Below are 17192 nucleotides of genomic sequence, written 5' to 3' on the forward strand. Positions count from 1 at the left end.
GTGTCACCGGGGGAATAGATGTCACCAAGTGGAAGTTATTGAACAAGGTAAAACATATAAATCAAATTAAATTAAATTAAATACTATAAAACATAAATACAATATTCCTTACAAATACAAAATAACTAACTAAATAACTGTGATTCAACATTATTTATTATATTATGTTTTATTATTATTGTCTATTTATCATTTTGTAGCACCAGAAGTGGACGTGACAGATGGTCTACAGATGGTCTACATCGGGGCCGGCCTGATCGCTTTCATCCTGCCCTTGTTGGCCTGCGGTTGCTGGCTTGCTTGTGCATCACGTCAGTTCCTCCACTTCCCTTTTGTTTTGGCTCCAAGAGACACTTTCAAATCAATTCAATCCAACTCTTCTCTGTGTTTGAGCGGGGTCATAATCGCTACCGATTGTTTGACCAATTGATTATCATTGTTTTTCCTCTTTTGTACGACACCATAGACGGTCCTGGGTCACCCAAGGAAATAGACAAAGGAGACATTAGGAAAGGAGCTGAAGAGAAAAGAGGTAACCGAGTGAGCATTTTCCTGTTGAAAAGACGTTTACAAAACGGCTATGGTTACCAGCCAATGTCCAAAACAGGTTCAAAAGTCAACGTTTTTTTCACCGACTATTGGAAGACGTTGATTGAACGTTCACATTAACACCATATTTCACCCGGATTTGCAATCCTGGCTTTCAACTGAAAAATTTGAATGTGGTTTCTTCGTCAAGCTCCAAAACGACAATAGGCTATTATTTGCACATTGTAGAGGATGAATAATTTTCACTATTGCAAATTCCTTGTGAAATATGGTCTAAATGTGAACATTCACTCAACATCTTCAAATAGTCTGCGAAAAAAAATCACTTCTGAAAACCAGTTTTGAACATCTTTCGGTGTTATTCTAAATACAGATGTATTATTATAAATATTTATTATTCTAAATTCTGTAGTTTAAACCACCAAATTTCCATGTATTGATGACATAACGGATGAAAACACCCCACTCCAATTGCTATTGTTATTTATTCATTAGCAAACAATGAGCCTGACCCAGCCCGACGGCCCGATGACAGAACTCCAAACGCCGTACCTGGAATTGTACACGATTTTGCGAGGGAGGAAGTGGACCAAGGCGGCTCCGGCAACAAGCCGGCCAGAGATCGGCGCCAAGCGGCCGGAGTGAAGCAAGTGGGAAGAAGGAAGGAGTTTAACAGAGGTACTGGTCTGAACAGCCCCTGTGCGTTTCATCAGTGGCAGACAGTGGTGGAAGTATAAAAGTACTTACTCTTAAATGTTCTTAAAGTGTTTAAAGTAAAAGTATATATCCTGTGCCTATAATATGGCATTATGGCAATATCGCGTTTTTCGTCCACTTAAAATGAACTTGCTTCGCAATATCAAAATTGCAAGGCTGATCCATTTCAACAATTCCAGCCGGGACACCAGCTCTGTGTTCATCAAAACAAGCTCATTGAAAGCGAGAACATTAAGTCGGTACATTAATAAGACCTGGCAACCTGCACGCATTTTGTGTACCAACTTTGTAGCAACCCAAGGTTGGCAGGTCTGAAGACACGGTTCTACTGTACTACTATTGTAGCTTCTTTTTTTCCTCATGCATATCCTCTCTACTATTTACCACCAAATGGTTCAGGTGGAGTCATAATCATTACTCAAGGATAGGGACCCGATGAGACTTCAGCAATCCAAAATGAGAACTGTGATAGAAAGTCTCCTGTTTTGAAATCCAGATTTGTATATTTTTGTTTTTGACTAAAGTAACATACTGTAAGAAATGTAGTAAAGTTAAAAGTATAGATATTTGCTTTAAAGTGTGGTGGAGTAAAAGTCTACCGAACGGAATATACTTAAGTAAGTATATTATTGAAGTTGGAGCAGTTTCGCTACCCAGGTTCGAGCAGGGACTCGGAGAGAGGCAGGCTGCAGTGAAGAGGTGCCGGCACGGCAGGTTTTATTCATTAAAGGGTCAAACAGAAACGGCCCTCGAGTGCGGGAAAAAAGTAAATGTAAAGGACAACTTATAGATCAGATCCCACGTAGTTTCGCCAATCGAGGCTCTTCGGTACGGCACGTTTTCGCTCCAGCGCTTGTGGGTCAGTCTCATGAAACCGCCGTAAAACATGTCCAAATAAATCGCTACACATATTCACAAAGAACGTGAAATAATCCCTTTTAAATATTAAAGTACGCAATGACTAATACATAGCCCACTTGTTTGTTTTGGCAGATTTTTGGGTTAAAAGACGGATTGGTAGTCTCGATTGGTATCTTTGTGTGAAACCTCGATCCTTCTTCCCCCCTTCCTTTCTCCATTTTTGTACATTTTAGTATATTTAAACTATTGCGCTCTGCAGCTGAATGGAAGTGGTCCTACGAAAATGGCGAACCGAGTCCATAGCAACCCATAGCAACCGTAAAACTTCACAGTCCCTATTGTCATGTTTAAAATTAATAAAAATGTATATTTCTTGCAAAAATATAATGTAGGAGTACATTACTGTAACAATGTATTTTTGTCCGGACGCATTACAGTAATAAATTGATAATTGATAAGAAAAGCACAGAAAAAACACTAAAATAATGTCATAGTTAAAAACAACTAAGTAGGCCATATAGTAGGTGTTGTGTACTTTAATATTTAAATGAATTGCTTCACATTCTCTCTCACTCTGTGAATTTGTGTATCATTTCATTTGGGACATGTTTTTCAGTGGTTTCATGAGAATGACAATCCCTGATCCCTGTTGCAGAGCTGATCAGCAGAATGCGGCACGCCAGTCTACGGAAGCAGTACTACGGTAATATGAGCAGCAGTGTTACAGTATATTATTGCAACTTGTGAATTAAGTGGGTTTTTTTTGTTTTTTTTTACATTGTTTTTTTTTTTAACGCATACAAAACTTTACAGTTAATCAAACTGAGTTGAGCCAGGAAGCCGCGTCAGTTCAAAAAAAGAACCATCACAGAGGTACTGGAGCGCAACATAATCAATCTGGTGCCAGGCCATTGTTTCCGCGGCCAGTTATTCCGAAACCCCAGTCCGAAAAATGTCCCATTGGACCCAAATCCTATTTGTCCTACTGCCTGTTATCCAGAAAAAAACAGTCGTTGCTCCAAAGGCCCACCACCGCGTTGTATTCGGGATAACGGCTGTGGGATGAATCGGGTTTCGGTCCAATGGGACATTTTTCGGATGGTTGGGGGTTTCGGAATAATGGGCCATCCGAACAATTCTAAGCACTGTCCCCTAAAACTGTGCATTTTAGACCCTAATTTAACCCTGTTTTTGTTTCTTGTTGTAGCAAAGACTGGGAATAAGAAAGCCAAACCGAGTGAGTACTGATTTATTCATGTTCACGATTATAAACATTGTTTGGAGCTGCTATCTCATTCTTCTTTGGTTCATCTCCTCCCAGAATGTGAATTTGAAAACCCCATTTACAGTACCGAACAACCCAGCGCTCCCCAGACTCCAGAGAGGACGTATAGAAACTGAAGTGGAGATGCCTTCCTTGTCTCCGAGTTAAAAAGGCTGTTTGATAAAATGAAATAAAAAAATGTCATCGCACGGGTATAAACTGCGATCGAAGCTGGATCATGAGTTGTTGTATGCTGCCGTACTGGAAGCGCGGTGTATTTTTTCACACTTCTGCTGTCTTTAATGTTCTGCTTTTTCATTTTATTTTGTAATTTTCTTTTGTAAATTGTATCATTCTTTTCATTTTGTCTTTTTTTCAATTGTTTCTTTTTATTATTAAAAAGCCGTAAATATTTGGGGTTCAAGTTAGGAGTTCAAGAAAAGATTTCGGGGATAGATATTAGTCTCAAGATAGATAGATAGATAGATAGATAGATAGATACTGTAAAAAAAAGCAACATCATTGTGAAAGCCATGAGCTGGGAAAAGCTCATAAATGTCCATGTGTTATTGTTTTTTTTCTTTCTTCAAAGTATGTTCATCACAATGACACACCCGATGATCCTAATAAACGCGTTGAATTGCATTTGTGACCAAGGAAGAACAATAAAGAAGGAACAAAATGAACATTATGGAACGTGATTTATTCGAACGTGATGTTATTCCTCGACGGGTCTTCTTGGGGCAATTTGGTGTCAATGAGCAACACCTGCTTCCTGTAGGTCACTCGCCTCCGCTGGCTGACGATGAAGGCCCGCTTCAGCGACGCTTTCCCCCTGACGTTAGTCTCACTCTCGCTTTTCGTTGCCAACCACGCGGCGAACGCCTTTTCGGAACCGCATCAAACCGTTTATCCTCTGAAAAACCAAACAACGATTTGTCAGGAGGACTTCATGTCGGTGTACATCTCAAAGGAGGAGTTTGCGTATCTTCCGTTTGCCATTTACGTCCAAGGTACCTCTCAATGTACCCTGTAATCAATCCAGATAATGATGTTTAGTGTCTCCATTAAGACCCATTTTGTATGTTTATTGACATTTATTTCGTATTTTTATAATTTTAGGCTTATATTTAATGTTTTGTCACTAGGTTTATTTGTATATTTAAAAATATATATACGTTTTCTCCTCTTAGATTCAGCTTTCTTGTTCACTGTTAGATTTAATTTCACTAGTTAGTGTATATGACCACTTTTTTCTAATATAGTGTGTTTATTATTATGTTTGGCATTTATTGTCATTTGATTGTGTATGGTCAACCGTTGGGTTTTACTGTATTTCCACATTTTCCATTTATTGCTTTTTATTTTTCCTCTCCCTTAGTATACGTTACATTAGTGAACTGGCAAATTTGATAATGCTAAATAATGAACGACTAGAAACTCTAAATAAAAATGTTATGGAATTTAGTCATGTCAAATTAGTGATTTATAAAAAAGTATATTTATAACTTTTATTCCTTTTGTTTTAGTATTGCCTTTTTTCATGTATTGCTGACACTGCAATTTCCCTCTGGAGATAAAAACACCCCAACTATCTGTCTCTCTTTATATGCGTCCGTCGATCACGCAGACAAACAAGGCAGCTATCACGAAGCCATGGCCATCGCTAAACATTGCAACTACTTCATCTGGGAAACCCACAGCTTTGTCGTCCTAACGGTGACTTTCCGCAGCTGCTTTGTGACGAGACAAGTAAGAGCAAACTTCAGCCTGTTGACACTTTTTTTTTTTTCTTTTTCCGCCATGATAGACTGTGACCATAACGTCCGTTCTCCCTTTCCACCTGTCAGAAATACACCACGATTCTGACCGCTGTTGTCGTAGAATTTGCAGACGAGGGCAGAGTTCACATCATCAAGCCGGTTCATCTGATTTGTAGGACGGCGACGAGAGGTAATCGTTTCGGCAGCCGTGCGAGACGTACTCGCACCTTTCGAAAGTACCACGCTGATCTTTCTGCTGAAGTAACAGCGTAGAAGTAGTAACTCTTAAATGTACTCAAAATATTGAAAGTATCTGTTGCCTTGATAGAACAGAGCCTATAACACAGTGTAAAGGATGATGCTCATGCATATCCTGATTACAATATACAAAAAATGCTTACTTATTGTACATAATACTTGTTTATACGTGTATACTCAACTAAATAAAATCAATTTATATACTGTATAGCCTGATTTAAAAAGTAACGTGAGAAATGTAGTAAAAAGTATACATATATTATATATGGTACATTAGTTTGAAATTAAGTGCAATAAGTAAGCTGAATATACGTAAGTAGAGATATTTGATTGTTAGAGGGAATCGAACAGTGGGAATGACTTCCTTGCAGAGGAAATGAACCACGGTCGTCTCCCGACGCCGAAGCGATCGACCGAGCTCTGCAGCGAAGACGGCTTCAATGTCGTCGTGGAGCGGAATGCCACGGCGCCACCTCTCGACCTGGACGCCGTTTGGATCCCCTCCGGCCGGGGCCAGACCTGCCAGCCCAAAGCTACATCCCCTCACATGGTCGTTTTCACATTTCCTTTCACCGCCTGTGGCACCCAATCTGTGGTAAATATGAATCAATCTAAAAAGTACAAATCAAAGCAACAACATAGAAATGAATAGCTCATAGTAAACCAGCACGGAGGGCACAGTTTGAACACCACTGTTTGTAGGTGAATTTCAGATTTAAGGATCTTTCTCTTTCAGGAAGCAAATAGGACCGTTACTTATTGGATAAACATTGACGAAAAAAGAGTGCCGCAAGGAGGCTCTATATCTCACCGTGCTCCTTACCGGTATAATTGAAAACAAAGTCAGTTCTTTGTATTTAGTTCTTGTCATTTTTGATGCTGGTAATGGAGACCTGATTTAGGTGCAACCTTGTTTTGTTTTTTTTGTTGTGTTTTTTTTCCAGGCTAACTGTGGCTTGTAGCTTTGCGTTAACGAATACCTCCAAACTGGATTGGAAGATTTGGGAACAAAGGTCAGATCGCCTGCCGACACTGAAGAGTGAAGGAAGGCTGAGAGTGGAGTTGAGGTTTGCTAAAGGTGTGTGTGGTTTTTACATTTCCACCCACATGAGGCGCGACAGTCATTATCTGAACGATGCAACATTGAATTGGTAAGATCTCCCATGTGGTGTGACCTACAGTCATGTGTGTGTGGGGTCATGATGCAGCTCCTCACGGCAAATACATTTTAGTTATTCACTTCCTCCTTTACCATTTCCGCCATTTTGAATCATATGAAAAGCCTACTTTTGACACTTCCTCCAAGGCCATTTGTCCAATTTTTCATAGTCATGACAATGTAAACGCTACGTCCGATGTTGAGCAAACTTTTTTTTGATAATGGACTTGGACCACTATTTTACATTAAATACATTGAGTTTGGTTCCCACGGGTCAAGCCATTTGACAGCCAGAGGTCATAGAGCGCGCAAAAACGCAAAAGTTTTCTCATCGACCAATGCTCACGTTCTCAAACGTGAGCATCATTTGCATGTTTTGCTCTGTGGTCCAACTTCTTCAGCAATGCATCGCTGCTGCCTCACTGGAGGTCCAGGCTCCGGGGTCGCCGACAGCCTGACACCCGCCCATTGCTGCTAGCAGCGATAATTAGGGGTTCAGCCGTAAAGGAGTGTTTTTTTTGTTAATGAAAAACTGACATCAGTAGTCTGTGGATCCATTGTACTCACGGACAAGATGAATGAAATGGGTATTCGGGAGGTCCTGACATGCTGTCGTCCTTGTGTGATCCAGATCGGTCCAGTATTGTGGAATAACTTAAGATGGCGGCACGTGCAGATGGGACTGACTTCAGAGTTTCATGGATATTATGGATCCGACTAACCCACAGCCAGTCTGAATGATACATGTATTCGGAGTAGTTCCAACATGGCGTCGTTCGAGTTTCATTCAGATTGGCGGTTCAATATTTTGTATGGAGTTTGTGATCAACAATAACTCCTGCACCAAGATGGCGCCGCGCACAGATGTATACTACAACAAAGAAATCGTTTGAAATAATCCTGAATAATAATTACAGATAACGTGCATGATTTCTCAGCAGCACATGTGTATGGGGGGGGACTATTGATTGACCACAGAGGACTTTAGCCATTTTAGATCTTTAATTATTCTTGGACCACAACAAACACATTTGCATTCTGCAGATTCGTCGTACAGGTCCTTTTACTCCTTCCGCAACCCGGTGGTGGCTGAACTGGCGCAGCCTGTGTACGTCGAGGTGTATGTGCTGAAAAGCGAGGACAAAAATCTGGTCTTGCTGCTGGAGGACTGCTGGGCCACGCCGAGTGAAGACCCAGACCACCCGCTTCGATGGAAACTGCTGGTTAAAGGGTTATACTCAATTAAGAGAATAAAATGAAGAAAAATGTGACTTTTTTTTTTTTTTTTTCTTTGTTTGACCAAACTCCTTTCTGTTATGCGAGTCAGGTGTCCTTTCAGCGGGGACAGTCATGGGACTGTTGTGTTGCCTGTTTCTGGTGAGGAAGTGATGAACCCGGCACTTCACAAGCGGTTTGTGGTCAAGCTGTTCACCTTCGTGAAGCCTCCAGGGTTACAGAGCCTGGTGAGTTGGAATGCCCATTGTTCCGAAACCCCAATAGTCTGCGTTTAATGGGTTAGTCAGATTGGAGATGGTTACATTTAGGTATAAGGTTGGAGATGGGTAAGTTTAGGTATAAGGTTGGAGATGGTCGGGGTGTCGTCCAATCGGACAATTTTCGGTCTATTGGGGCTTCAGTATAGTGGGTCGTCGGAACAACGCCATGGCAACACTGAGTCACAGCAGAGAGGCTTCCGGTCAAACGGCTGAGTGGAAGGAGTGTGGATTGATGGATACTGCATTCAAAATCAACTTAAAAAAACAACAACCTATTGCAAGACGGAACGATTCAGATGTAATATACATACGATATGTCAAGGGCTTCTTGTGAACTGGAAACTATGGTGATTTTCCTGTGCAGGTATACTTTCACTGCAATGTAGAGATCTGCAAAGGAGAACACTGCTCACAACAATGTACTAATAGTGAGTGGGTCTGTATTTTCTCTTTTACTTTCACTGCTTTTTTAAAAACCTATATTTAACACTTTTCCGTATAATCGGTGATTGTTTATGTAAAACAATATATACATATATAAATAAAATACATTTGTTTTATTTATTCATTTACAATGTAGGAAGGCGGAGATTGGGACATAGAACAGAAAGAAGCCGAAAAATGCTGCACGGTGTTGTCTCAGGTGGACCTCTAGTTCGCCCTATAACCCCAGCTGCAGATGTTTTGACACTTATTCCACCTCCACGTTGATATTGTTTCACCTTCCCAAATAAAATACATCTATTGACGGTGTTCAATGAGGAGAATGACTTTTGTTGTTTGTTTGATTGACTCGCGGACGATTCGCTCGGAGCGAACAAATCTTTTGAATAGAGTCGGGAGTCACTCCGTTAAAATGTTCCTTTCGCTCGCGAGGTCCGGTAACCGCGGCCGTGCACACATCGGTGCCCCCGCATTTAAACCAGAGTCACGGACCTTGAGTCGCGAAAAGACAAGGTCAACGTTCCCAAACAAGATCCTTGAGATTGTGTCGAGCAAGAGCCTGTTCGACTTGGATGCAATTAGTATGAGAAGGTCGTTTGGCATAAATATTGATTTTGTATGAAAGACTTGGGCGTGACACCTAAATAATTTTGACAGAAGTGGATTTCTTTGCAATTGTGTGGCTGAATAAATCATTCTGAGAGACTCGTTTATCATTCTCCGTGAATCATACCAACTCCTGTAAATAAAACGAAGATCGAGCAACTTAACCAACTTTTTTTATTTTAGCTGAATTACTCGTGAAGAACAGATTCAAAATAAAACATCGAACCTTTCATCAGACGTGTCGCCCGAGGGAGGGGCTTTAAATCACGTGTCTACAATACAACCAATGGGAACAAGTAGATTGGCCGTATACGGAAGTGTCTTGTTTACGTTTTGAACGAACGATAAAAGCGAGTGGCTTGAGTTTAACGTCATTAGGGGTCAACTTGTATTTAATATTGTATATTTGGACTTCAATGTATACATTGGCGTATGCCGTCATCGGAAAGCCTTTTATGTGAACTTTTTTCATGATGTCCAAACAAAGAAAGTCTCAAACCAAAGACTCTGAACGTAAGAGGCTGCCCATCTACCAGCACAAAGCCACTCTCGTCCAGGCTGTGAAAGACAGCGTGTTCCTGGTTGTGACCGGGGAGACTGGAAGTGGGAAAACCACACAACTACCACAATACCTCCACGGAGCGGGTAAGGTTTAACATATTTTTTCTGGACGTTTAATTCTCCTTGAATTATCTTATAGTGATTATCCTCTGGCTCTTTCTGGCAGGATTATGGGGGGAGGGCAGAATAGGCATCACCCAGCCCCGGCGAGTGGCAGCTATCACAGTGGCCCAGAGGGTTGCCCAGGAGATGCAGTGCACTCTGGGTAAACAAGTTGGTTACCAAGTGCGCTTTGACGACTGCACATCACCGGTGGGTGGGAGGCATGCTCGGCAATGACACCAAAACACCCTGGGTGTTTGATTGTGAAATTGATTAGAAAGCTGAATATGTATTTGTAATTTGTGTTTGGTACAGGATACGGTGGTCAAGTACATGACCGATGGCTGCTTGCTCAGAGAGATCCTGGCAGACCCTAACCTTTCTCAGTACAGTGTTGTGGTGTTGGATGAGGCCCACGAGCGGAGTCTCAACACAGTGAGTAAATTGGTAACGATTCAAGATTCAAGAGGTTTATTCGTCATATACATACTTTCATACATTTATGCAGTGAAATGTAATGCAACGCACCTGGTGACAACACACAATATGTCCTAGGAAAATTTTTTTTTACTAGACCAACTAAATGATTCCTAAAAGGTAATACAGTAAGTCGAATACTTATAGAATAAAATAAAAATATTTTGAATAGATAAAGAACAGGACAATCTTTAATCGTCACACAGCACACTACAACACATGCACGCACACACACATGCACATGCTTTGGATGGTGGCCGGTGAAATGAGGCCTCTGTGTTTAACCCATCCTTGGCTTGTCTTTCCTCCGGGGGCACAGCCAGGAGCAGTGGGCAGCATTCGTGTACGCGCCCGGGGACCTGGTGATGAGTGTCCATCGCTGGTCAGACGATGATGTGTGCATGTTTTTGAGGGGGGTCCTTACTAACGTTAGGTGAAGGAAACCCCATGTGAGCACGGGAAGAACATGCAAACTCCACACAGAAAGGCTCCTATTTGGGAGATAACCCGCTGGAGCACGGTGGCCAGCGCCCTAGGCGGGAATCGAAACTTCTTGCTGTGAGGCAGCAGTGCAATGCACTGCGCCACCGTGCCACAAAGGTGCATTAACGTGGCATGTGAATAAAGTGAGGTAGTGTTTGTTGGATAATACAGCACAGTATACAACAGTGCGGCGCAGCAATACGGTATCACCGAACAACCCAGAACAGTGACACAGTATGCGGTACAGTATGCTACATACAGTGCCGAAGGTAGTGGAGCCTATGTATGTGGGGGGGGGGCTGTGAGGAAGTCCAGGATCCAGCCACACAGCGGAGTATTCAGTCCGAGCTCCTTCAGCTTGACAGCCAATCTGGTGGTGACTATGGTGTTGAAAGCTGAACTGTAATCGATGAACAGCATTCTCACATAGGCCCCCTTCCGGCCATCCAGGTGTGTGAGCGTGGTGTGCAGTACCTGGGAGACCGCCTCATACGTGGATCTGTTCTGCCAGTACGCAAACTGCAACGGGTCCAAGGTACGGGGGAGGGAGGCGCAGATATAATCCTTTATCAGCCTCTCGAAACACTTCATGACCACTTAGGTGAGGGCCACCGGACGGTAGTCATTCAGGCAGGCAGGAGAGGCGATCTTCGGGACAGGAACGACGGTGGACCTCTTGAAGCAGGACGGGACCACTGATTCAGCCAGGGAGATGTTGAATATTGTAGTGTACACCGGAGCTAGCTGGTTAGCACAGGTTTTCAGTACTGGGCCTGCAGCTTTCCTGGTGTTCACCCGCATCAAAGCGTTCCTGACCTCGTGCACGGAGACTGAGAGTGCACGCTCATCTCCAGCGGTGTAACTCCAAGGGTGTCAGAAAGCTGGACTGTGTGGGGAAGCAACCATGATGTCTCCATCAGACCACTATGTGCCTAAAGTAGGCCAGGTCATTCTCTTGATAAAGCAGGTCATTCTCATGATATAGCAGAGACAGTTCATTATTTGAGGTACAGATGCAATAGTGACTTTGCGGACATTGTTGGAGACATAGTTGTCTATTATTTGTTTACATGTGTAGACTGCTCAAAGCACGGCATTAACCAGAGATCACCACCCCAAAGTTGTTATAGAATGTCTGTCTTGCATGGCTTGTGACCCTATTACTGAATATCATGATTTCATATGAACCCTTTTTTTTTCAGGACATTCTTCTGGGTTTATTGAAGAAAAACATCTCCGACTCCATCTCCAAGGGCCGTTCAACCCCGCTGCGGGTGGTGGTGATGTCAGCCACGTTAGAAACTGACAAGCTTTCAGCCTTTCTTGACCATTGCCCCGTCTTCACTATTCCTGGGAGGACCTTCCCTGTTACCTGCAAGTTTGGTGGTGCCATAGGCCCCAAAGACACAGACAGCCCTAGCTATATAAAAGAGGTAGGCTGTCTATTGAGATGATGCCCATATCATTTGTCTCTGTCAGATACGAGCAGCTGCAGAAAAATACTTGTCGTTCTGCCGTCTCCATGTCATTAAAAGCTGGACTCATTAATTGCCACAATCTCAAATAAATCTGGTTCTCTTTTCACACCATTTTACTTGAAATAGGTGGTAAAGGTAGCCCTTGACGTGCACACCAGTGAGGTGGCAGGAGATATTCTTGTTTTTTTGACCGGTAAGCCAATTTATCAAAACCTGAATTCAGACCACACCGAGTGCAAAATGTGTTTGTAAAAATGTCTGTTTGACAGGTCAAGTTGAAATTGAGAAGGCCTGTGACCTGCTTTATGAAAAGGCTGAGTGCATTGACTACCGCTATGATGTCCAGGACCAGACGGTGGAGGGCCTTCTCATTCTGCCGCTGTATGGATCCATGCCCACAGGTACCTAGACAACCACAACTGTAGATCAATCCTCGCATCATATGTCTTTTACCAAATATGTCTCCCTAAAGCAAAAATATTTGTAATTTCTTTGTTGCACAGACATAATGATGTGCAATATACTGTTGACCCTGAAGGTAAGTAATCCCTTGTTCCCACAGATCAACAAAGACAGATCTTTCAGGCTCCCCCTCCAGGCATTAGGAAGTGTGTAGTGGCCACCAACATCGCAGCAACATCTCTCACCATCGACGGCATAAAGTGAGTCCGACTTTATTAATTTTAAGTTTGTCTTAGTTTTTCTGTCCATATTTCACGAGAGGCAATATTTTAATTTCACCCTGAATGTTAATAGTTCAAGTAAAAAAAAAAAATAGAAATAGTGGAAAGCACCTTTAAAATAAAAAAAAAAAAAAAAAAACCCCATCCTGTATCACTTATAGGTACATCATCGACAGTGGGTTTGTGAAACAACTTAACCATAATTCCAGGGTAGGCATGGATATTTTGGAGGTGGTGCCCATTTCCAAGTAAGTGTTTTTTTGTTTTTAAATGCATGCCGGAATGCACAGTATGTTCTTGTTTTTATTTAACAATTACGAAAATTTCAAATTACACATTGCAGCAACAAATAAACAATTTAAATCCATATATTATGACCATATCATCCATCCCTACATTGCCATGACCTTGTCAATTACTCTCCAACCGACCATTATGCTCTAGAAATACTAATGTGTGCGGTTTGGTTTCCCGTGAACAGGAGTGAGGCCCAGCAGAGAGCTGGCCGAGCTGGGAGAACATCTGCAGGCAAATGCTTTCGTATCTACACCAAGGAATTCTGGGAGAAATGCATGCCGGAATACACGGTGCCGGAAATCCAACGGACCAGCCTCACAGCTGTTGTTCTCACTCTCAAGTGCCTCGGTGTTCATGACGTCATCAGGTTCATTTAAAAGTCGTTCCGTGTTGATTTCACTGATCTTTTATTTTTTCAAGTCAGTTTGAATTTGTTTCTCAATATTCACTGTTGTACATAAGCGTCAGTGCTTGATTTCAATCAATCACTTTTAAGGTTCCCTTACCTGGACCGTCCAGAAGAACGCTTTATTCTAGAAGCATTGAAACAGCTCTACCAGTACGATGCCATTGACAGGTAACTTTCTGTCTGCAGTGCACTCAAACTAAGTCAGCTGTCCTGTAATGATTGATATTGGTGGGTCATTCAACTTGTATACAATACTGTCTGATTGTAGGAGAGGTAAAGTGACCAAGCTGGGAGAACTCATGGTGGAGTTCCCGCTCCACCCGGGGCTCACCAGAGCCTTGCTAAAATCGGCCTCTTTTGGCTGCCAGGACCTTCTTCTCCCTGTTGCTGCTATGTTGTCAGTAGAGAACATCTTCATCCGACCAGGTACAGGAGACATTAAAAAAGAGGGTCTGGAGTCCGTAGTATGCTTCAGTAAATCTGGTTGTATTAGGTATTTTATTTCTTAATCACTGGTATTAGATAGGAATTCCCTTGTAATTTATTTTGGTCCAACTCAGAGTGTAGTGGATGAGGCGTAGTTCACAACTTTACTCATCTGAGGCTTTCAACTGTTTCTACTGCCTCCGCAGGTCACCCAGAGAAGCAGAAAGAGGCAGATAAGAAGCACAGACAGCTGGCTGCCAAGGGGGGCGGTTTGAATGACTTTGCCACATTATTAAGTGTGTTTCAATGGTGTAAGGCCAGGTAATGCACAGAAATAAATAAATAAATTAGGATCATTTTGTTTTGGCAAAAGATCAAACCGTCAAATTCTCATTGTCCTAGTTATTTTTTTTGTCTTATTGAAGGCTTTCAACTGAATTTATCACTTGATGTTATATATTACGTTAAGCCATAGACTTTGTGCTGTGTTCTTCAGCGACTCTCCCTCCGCTTGGTGTAAAGACCACTGGATCCACTGGAGGGCGCTGAAGTCAGCCTTCAGCATAGAGACCCAGCTGCGAGAGATCCTGCTCAGGCTGCAACAGGTAGAGCCAATAGACTGACTCAGCCCTTATGAAGTAGATCATTTTGTAAACCACTATATTATGATTTAGTTTGTAATTTTTATTGTAATAATTGTTTATTTTTTATTCCAAAATAATGTTTCATATAGGTACTGATAACACTGTTGGTATGAGATTTAGCATGTACACCCTTTTGTCTTCCAGAAGAGGGATTTCCCTGTGGAAACATTTACTGGAAATAAAAGTGAACTCTTCAGACAATGCCTCTGCACAGGATACTTCACAAACAGCGCCAGAAGGTACCACCACTGAAATATCCACATTTAAGCTCTTAACTGTATATTTATTTATTGATTTTACTGGATTTTATCTGTCAATGAAATTCCTTCTCAAACACTTAGGTCTGTTGGAAAGGTGTTTTGCACAATGGATGGTCATGGGTCTATGGTTCATATTCATCCGTCGTCATCGGTAAATGTTTTTGCACGTTTTAGAACATACACAACATAACACAAAACACATTTTAGAAGTAATGTTTTAAATCACTTACTCGGCCTCTTGGATCTCCACTTTGATCTTTTTTCCGTTGTTGTCTCTTAAGTTATTTGACCAGGAAGCCGAGCTGGACTGGGTGATCTTTCATGACGTGCTGGTGACCTCACGGGTGTACGTGAGGACGGTGTGCCCCATCCGTTATGATTGGGTGAAGGACCTACTGCCCAAAATCCATGAGGTGGACATCTACGAGCTGAGCAGCATAGCGAGAGAAGAGGTCACTGAGGAGGAGGTGGCGAAATGGGAAACCAGGGAGGCGGCAAAAAGACAAAAAGGTTTGGTTATAAATGTAAAGCTGCTTTCACACATGCACTCCGGATAATGTCTGGACCTGATTATCCGGGCATGGTCCAGAGTTGCCCTTTCACACATGTAGCAAAAAATCTGAGATTGTCTGTGTCAGATGCGTTTACACAGCCTGGAAATAATCCGCTCGGTTTAAACGAGGGGCGGAGCCTGGGTAGAGCACGCAGGAGGCAGGACCTGACGCAATGACACTGCAGAGATTACAGCACACCCAAGATGGCAGACGATGGGACAGCCTTATCAGTAGTTGGGCTTTGTTTTGCGTTGATACTCCATGTATTCAGACGTATCTGCGATATAAACGAGAGTGGAAAGGAAAGCAGGACTACGCAGCAGCTACGCTCCATACGCAAAGATCCGCACAGTTCCGCAAGTTAAATAACTGCCGCATGATAGACTTTACATCAACATGCGACACGCCCACACACTCACTGTAAATGCTTCGGACAATTACCTGGTCTGTTCATACATACCGCTCAATCAGACATTATGCAGACTTTGTACTAGGGTGCTGGCTGGGTAATGGTCAAATAATTCGGACATTTGCGTTCACACATAGCTCATCCGGATAATTTCAGGGTTGCAGTGCAAGTGACAAAGCAGCTTAAGATGGGGGTGTTGTTTGGATACAAAGACATCAGGGGCATATACTGCATTCCATTTGAACTGGGAAGTCGGAAGTTTGGAGTTTCCAGTGAGAAATTTACACTGGAACGCCCCCTGAACTCGGATTTCCAACTAAAAGTCGGAAGACTCCAACAACCCCCGACCTCAAAATCCAAGATGGTTGCTCTGCACATAAACAATGAGTGAAAGCTGTCGTAACGGCTGGGATGTTAATAATGTAATTTTTTTTTTCAACGTCTATTTGCACGTGAACATGTACATATTTGGCAGATCCCCAGAGGAGTACTTAATTTCCCAGTCCCATATTTGTTCTGTAGTTGTCTGTTTTCTGAAAGAGCAAGTAATGCCCCACCGACACCACTGCTGCAAGATCGGTTTGGATATTCCACTGTCTCCTAATGCTTAAACCTTTGGATAAACGAATACTCTGACTGGGGACATGCATGATGCATTCCCCTCTGCATCTTTTTTTAAATTTTATTTTAAAAAAAATGTTGTGGTTTGGGCACAAATTGTGGTTAAAATACCACTGAATGTATGGTGCTTCCACTCTAACCTACGCCTTTTGTTGTTGATTTTTAGCAGGATCAGATAAGGACGTGGTGAAGAAGGTGGAGAAAAGAAACAGCGAAGCCACGGTTAGCGATGCGCGGGCTCGGTACTTGCAGCGAAAGCAGGAGCGACAACAGGGCAAATCACTATGATGAGAGTTTGATCATCATTGTGGGGGCTTGGGCATCAGCATTTAACCCCGGTGCAGGAGATGGTTTTCTACAAACTGTTTTAGAAAAATATTATATATTTGAAGATAGTCAATAAAAAAAATAAATAAATAAAAAAGTTACGGCGTGTTTATTGATTCATCCTTCCCCAAGAATTTGTCATAACCCTTTATTAATACTTCATGTAGGTCTTTCGGGCATTATGGTTTGAAACACTTCACAACTTTGAGGAATTAATGTGTTTGACTTCATCCAAATCTGTTTTACACCATGTTGTTAATGTTCACTATTATAGTTTTTTTTTTTTTATTCCCGATAATAAAGGATCCGCACATTTACAAAGTAACTCCTATAGGGACTGAATC

The 17192-nt window shown here is 42.2% G+C and overlaps 1 protein-coding gene and 1 long non-coding RNA gene across 3 annotated transcripts; both read left to right on the forward strand.

The window, feature by feature from the left end:
* The first annotated feature begins 1 nt into the window (after position 1).
* Positions 2 to 1112, forward strand: LOC307235322. Its single transcript, XR_013844335.1, has 4 exons — positions 2 to 47; positions 201 to 311; positions 467 to 532; positions 1045 to 1112. It is a non-coding gene; the product is annotated as an uncharacterized lncRNA (long non-coding RNA).
* An 8364-nt stretch (positions 1113 to 9476) lies between these two features.
* Positions 9477 to 16911, forward strand: dhx40 (DEAH (Asp-Glu-Ala-His) box polypeptide 40). Of its 2 annotated transcripts, none has more exons than XM_080006468.1 (17): positions 9477 to 9762; positions 9845 to 9990; positions 10096 to 10215; positions 11943 to 12173; positions 12345 to 12411; positions 12488 to 12619; positions 12781 to 12880; positions 13063 to 13149; positions 13383 to 13565; positions 13695 to 13775; positions 13876 to 14033; positions 14240 to 14354; positions 14530 to 14638; positions 14822 to 14916; positions 15019 to 15088; positions 15219 to 15447; positions 16688 to 16911. In XM_080006468.1, exons 1-17 carry the CDS (start codon positions 9588 to 9590, stop codon positions 16807 to 16809), a joined length of 2220 nt encoding a protein of 739 aa, XP_079862594.1. In that variant the 5' UTR covers positions 9477 to 9587; the 3' UTR covers positions 16810 to 16911. The 2 variants fall into 2 exon arrangements, with proteins under 2 accessions (XP_079862594.1, XP_079862595.1); XM_080006469.1 differs by having other exon boundaries at positions 16691 to 16911.
* The last annotated feature ends 281 nt before the right edge of the window (positions 16912 to 17192 follow it).

This window comes from Zeus faber (genome assembly GCF_960531495.2).
Source record: "Zeus faber genome assembly, chromosome: 9".
In the NCBI taxonomy this organism is placed as follows: domain Eukaryota; kingdom Metazoa; phylum Chordata; class Actinopteri; order Zeiformes; family Zeidae; genus Zeus; species Zeus faber.